This window comes from Epinephelus moara, chromosome 9, assembly GCF_006386435.1.
Source record: "Epinephelus moara isolate mb chromosome 9, YSFRI_EMoa_1.0, whole genome shotgun sequence".
In the NCBI taxonomy this organism is placed as follows: Eukaryota; Metazoa; Chordata; class Actinopteri; order Perciformes; family Serranidae; genus Epinephelus; species Epinephelus moara.
Genome location: NC_065514.1, coordinates 19,230,283 through 19,235,619, shown reverse-complemented (window position 1 = coordinate 19,235,619; position 5,337 = coordinate 19,230,283). Strand labels below are relative to the sequence as shown.

Genomic DNA, 5,337 nt, shown 5'->3' with positions numbered 1-5,337 from the left:
TTTAGACTTAATGCTCTTTTCCTTTTGTGGGGGGAAGTGTTTCCTTTGGCTTTCAAACAGTTATTTAAATGCAACTATCTAAGAAGATGAGGGGAAATCTCTCTCCAGTGGAATCACTAGCAACTTCTGAAATTACATCTCTGCGACACGTTGGATGATGAGGTGTGTATTATAAGCCTATGAAGTATGTTTTTTTGTGCAAATTTAACCTGAAAAGTAACAACTGTAACCGTCAAATAAATGTCACCAATGCACTTCATGAGTCTTCAACAGGTGAGCCAAAGAAAACGACACACTGGCGTTACAGTTAGAGTCATGTTTATTTACAGCAGAATCCTGAACGAGGAGGGAAAGAAGGGCAGAGGGTCGAGGGAGGGGTTAAAAGGAGACAAAGTGTTTTTAGATCAAGCGCTTCAGGATTCATGTTTCACTACACAGTTCTTAATTTATTTTATTCACCATTTTTCTATACAGAATCCATTCAGTCGTAATATCAATGCACCAACAGAGCTGGAGTCCTCTGCTGGAGGGGAGAAGAGGTGGAAAGAAAAATTAAAAAAAACTAAAACACTAAAGAAAAAAAAAATACAAACGAGGGGGTAAAAAGAAATCCATTTTCTATAAAAAAAAATTATCACCATGATCGTCATCAGTTATTTATGTATGTACATATACACACATATATATGTATATATATGTATATAAATCTATATATTTTCTTGCCATGTCCATGAGGAGGTGAAAGGGGGGCTTGTGGTTTCATGATGTCCGAGTTCAGACGACTGCACTGAGCGGCAGGCCGGACGTCCCGACCTGACATAATATTCAGCCTTTGTGAGGTCAGAGCTGACCAATGGCAGTCTTTCTGACCAATCACAGTCTTTGTCCCACCCACTGACGCTGCTCTCTGTAGCCGAGCTCATAGGTCCAGTGCCTCGGTGACGGCCAGCAGAGACTCAAAACTGCAGTAGCCCTGTCGATTGCAGTCTGAGAAATGATACACTGTACACTTAACATGCACGGCCAGATAGCATAAAAAAGTAAAAAAACAAAAAGCCAGCAAAACTGCATCGTCCGTACGTCTCTCTGACATCCTGCCGTGTGATCACTCACACTTTTTTTTCCAGTATACATTAGATATTAACTGACAAGCACCACGAAAAAAGTGGAAGGACAATAAAAAAAAGACTGTAAGACTGTCAGGGACCAGATGGTGACAGTAAAAACATCCTATGGGTTAGCTTTAAATTCTAATTTCTATTTTTGATTTGTGAAGGGCACGACTGATTTTCTCCCCTCCCTAAGTTCAAACTGACTTCATGATGTTATGTGACCAGGCGCACGCACACACACACACACACACACACACACACACACGCACACACACAAACCATCCATCCAGAGAAGCCTTCATCTGTAACTACACATGAATCTAACCACAGTACGTCTTCCCTCGTCTCCAAGCTTTGAGTCCAAACTTTCACAATAGTCAGGTCTTCATCGACTGAGGTGAAATTCAGATGACATGTGCTGTTCCACTTTTATTAAAACGTATAAAAACTGATCCGATATCATCACGCTCAGACGTCTATAGACTCGTGAAAGCTGCAATAAGATGCTTTTAGTGTTCCCATGGCCATAAATAGGTGTAAATTTTGGATGTGCACAAGAAGAAATTCAGTACAAAACCCAGCATGATGTATGATGTGGTCTCATGATGAAAAGTAACATACCTTAAAATTAATTCAACATTCATTTATTTGAAAAAACAAAACAAAACACTGTTTACATTTCACCTGTCTGCACGCAGAGAGACTGATAAAAAGAAAAATTGACCCCTGTTGAGTTTTTTGTTATTTTTTTTTCTTTACAAGTTAGACACAAACTGTTTCCATCAGACGCCATGTGTTTGACACCGTTTGATCCAACATGCCCAGCTCAATGGAAACCTGACTATTGTCACTGGTTTTTAACATGTTCATGATTTCAAATTAAAACCAAGTAAAACAACCGTTCACTCGTCTGATTCGCTCACACAAACACGCACGCACGCACACCAACACTAGAGCAGGAAACTAACTTTTTCGTCAATCAGCCACCGATGCAGATGTTTTGTTTTTCTTTTCTTCCCAACGATCCATCAGCTACGTTTCTATCACACACGCCAACAAACTGTAGAAAACAACCTCTAAATGATGGATGCTCGCCAGTCGACTTGACACGACTAGCAGCCAAAGTTCGCCAAAATTCGGCTGTCGGCTGGAGTCAGTTTCCCACCCTATTCAACATGCTCCCCAACACAAATACAAACTCAAGATACCGCAAATACACATATATACAAATAGAAGCGGCCCCTCAAACGCCGGGGGCAGCTTAACAATTTATAATGCATCATTTCTGTATATGCCAAGAATAAAACTTTTCTAAATAAAATACATAGTTATCTGTGAGGGTGGGGAATGGGGACAGCAGATGAACAGAGAGGAGTGTCAGAGGAGGGCGGGAGCGCTGGGAAGAAGCCATTGTGGTGGGATGATGGGACAGATGGAGAAAGTGGGGGCGGAGGAGACGCATGGAGGGGGAAGACTCTTCTCCTTTATTGTGTCGCTGCTCCCGGGAACTGTCCTGTGCCACTGCAACACTCCACCTCTTCTCCGTTTGTTTTAAATCGTTCCATAATAATAATATTAATAATAATGACCACGACAATGCTAAAAAAATATATATAAACCCCAGCCATGTCTCACAACCCTAAGTCCACAAAAAGGGGGGAGGCCTGGCCCTCGAGTTCATCTGAGTCGGTGACAAACAGAGATGCAGAGAAAATCAAAGACGCAGAGAAAGAAGGAAAACGCAGCGAGAAGAGGCCTGACGAATGGAACGAGCCATGGGGGGGAAGTGGCAAATGAGACTAACTATAGAAGAGAGAATAAGGAAAAAAGAGAGGGAGGGGCGGGGGGGCTGAACAAAAACAGCATAGGCAGGATGTGCTGTAATGAAGAGGAAATAAACAGAAAAGAGGAAGCGGAGATGAAGCGGGAGGATGTAGGGACCAAAGATGAGTCGTGTTGGGGCATTGTGATCCACACACTGGTGTCCTTCTGAGGGTTTTCACAGAAGATTGGCGGAAAGCATGAACAAGTGATGACAACATGGCCTCACTGTGAGTGCGCCCTCTCTCCTTCCCTCTAATTAAGGTAAAGGATCCGCAGTCCTCCCCGCACTGGTCGTTTATCCCAGGGTGCATCATACCTCCAGGAAGCGGGAGCTGCTGGTCTTGGTGTGGAAGGGCTCGGACCACATGCGCCGCAAATCCCCCTGTGGGACACAGACAGTGTGGACACGAGTCATGACTCAGATGTTTCCTGATGTATCTTCACCGAGAGGGTCAGCCAAGAAAACTTGTGCTCTACTTCTTTATTAAACTTAAAATAACAAACTCATTTACATGCCTGTTCCACTTGGCCCCTAACTGTGTTTTTAGCTTTTGTTTTTAATTCTGTGAATAATTATTCTGCAAACAATAGGTCAGTGATGACTGGCTGTCTAGTAACTCTACCACCTGATCTAAAAATAGAGGAAGAAAAGGCTAAGTGTGAGATCAGTAAGTAATGACACGCACACAAGTATGAGCCACTTCTTGTAGCAGAGGCGTACTGTTAACCTGTCTGATAATTCATCTCCTTTGTTTTGAATTTTACAATTTACAATCACGATTACAACCATTTTACTCCATGAAACATTCTGGCAACTTCAGAAAAAAACTCATGTGCACTTCAACAAGATGTGTTGCCATTAATAGAGCATATGTGTGAATTACATAACTTCAGTCAAATAAAAATAGGCTGCACTGTGTGGAAAATACAGAGTGGAATCCAGCAGTAATATGTATCCCTCTCGTTTGCAAAGCACAGTAAAGGTGTCCTTTGCATTTCCGTCTTACAAGGGTTCAATTTTTCTTCACTATTGTAAAGTTCAAGGAAACTGCTGAATTCTGCAAAACTGCCACAGCTGAACTTTCAGCTCTTGTAAATAAGTGACTGCTGCTGTTCTGTCCTTTACCTTCAGGTAGGCCATAGTGAGCAGAGGCAGCAGGGTGAAGGGCACCAGGTAGAGCAGAGCGGGCTGAGCAGCACGATGGATCCTGGAGGCCACAGTGGCAGTCAGCAGACCTGAAGGCAGAGTCAAATCATTATCGATCACATGATACTTGAGATTTAAAGTTAGCTTTCCAAAAGATTATTCTTTGAAGTTAAACACCAAAATAAGGGCACCCAAACAACTATCACCTCCAAACATACACTGAAACAATAACACCCTTGACCTTTCACATCCATCCCTCCATCGATTGCTTGCTTACCCACAAAGTATCCGATGAGAGTGCAGTGGAAATAGGAGACGCGCTGCATGCGTCCGGACATGTTACCAGGCCCTGGGACTTCCCCATTTGCTTGCTTCTTATAGTTGTCGTAGCGCAGGACGAAGCATAACAGCAGCCCCGGCATCACGATGTCTCCTATTCCCAGCATCGAGAAGTGACTTCCTGTGGAGCTGCACGGACGGGGAAGCAGTAGGAATACATTTAGAATGGCAAAAAACAGACACATTAGGTCACGGTTCGAAGCAATTTACACGACAGAGTTGTGTGCAATAACTGTATAATATTTGAATTTCATCTCTTCTTTCTGTACGCAAATGTAGGTTCTGACTACGGATGTTACGGGAATCAATCCTTCAATTCTCAAGACGTGATGGTATTTGTTTTTTTCCAGCACTGGAGGTACTGGGGATGCAGTTCTTCAGGACCTGATGGGCAGCATGTACGCCTACAAGTATTCTAGTCTGCCATTAAAAGCCAAATGAAGAAGAAGAGCAGCTATCAGCAGGGAAGAACAACAGTAACAGGAAAAAGACCATGAGAGGGGCAGCTGCAGCGAAAGCTTCGCCTTAACTCGTCAAAAATAAAAGCACTTTTTCCTGAGGTCGGCGTATTAAAGGGATAGTTCAACATTTTGGCAAATTCGCCTAGTGCCGTAATCCCTATAGTCATATGAGTAGGTACATTACCTTTAATTGTCAGTGCCTGCTGTTCTGTGCTGTTCTGAGATCGGTGGGGCGGAGCTGCCCGCTGCTCAGGGCACAAAATGGAGGTAAACGGTACAGGTCCCTCTCTCCCTCAAAACTAATCAAATACACCATCAAATGACTCCAAAACGTTCTAGTGGACAACACATGGCTTGCGCATTCCCCACGCTATGAAATAATAATGTATAATTAAGTAACATTACGACACATGAAGCAAATACTCGGAACTACTTTCTTGAGTAAACCACTGGG

General features: G+C 43.0%; 1 protein-coding gene across 1 annotated transcript in view; it reads right to left on the bottom strand.

The window, feature by feature from the left end:
* Window positions 1-301: 301 nt before the first annotated feature.
* sppl3 (signal peptide peptidase 3) overlaps window positions 302-5,337 on the bottom strand; it is a 38,914-nt gene continuing 33,878 nt past the window's right edge. The window contains exons 9-11 of the mRNA XM_050052972.1: window positions 4,361-4,551; window positions 4,063-4,172; window positions 302-3,318 (exon numbers count right to left, since the gene is read on the bottom strand). Of these exons, the coding sequence (XP_049908929.1) occupies window positions 3,247-3,318; window positions 4,063-4,172; window positions 4,361-4,551 (373 nt within the window). The 3' untranslated portion in view covers window positions 302-3,246. The remainder of the gene's footprint in view (window positions 3,319-4,062; window positions 4,173-4,360; window positions 4,552-5,337) is intronic.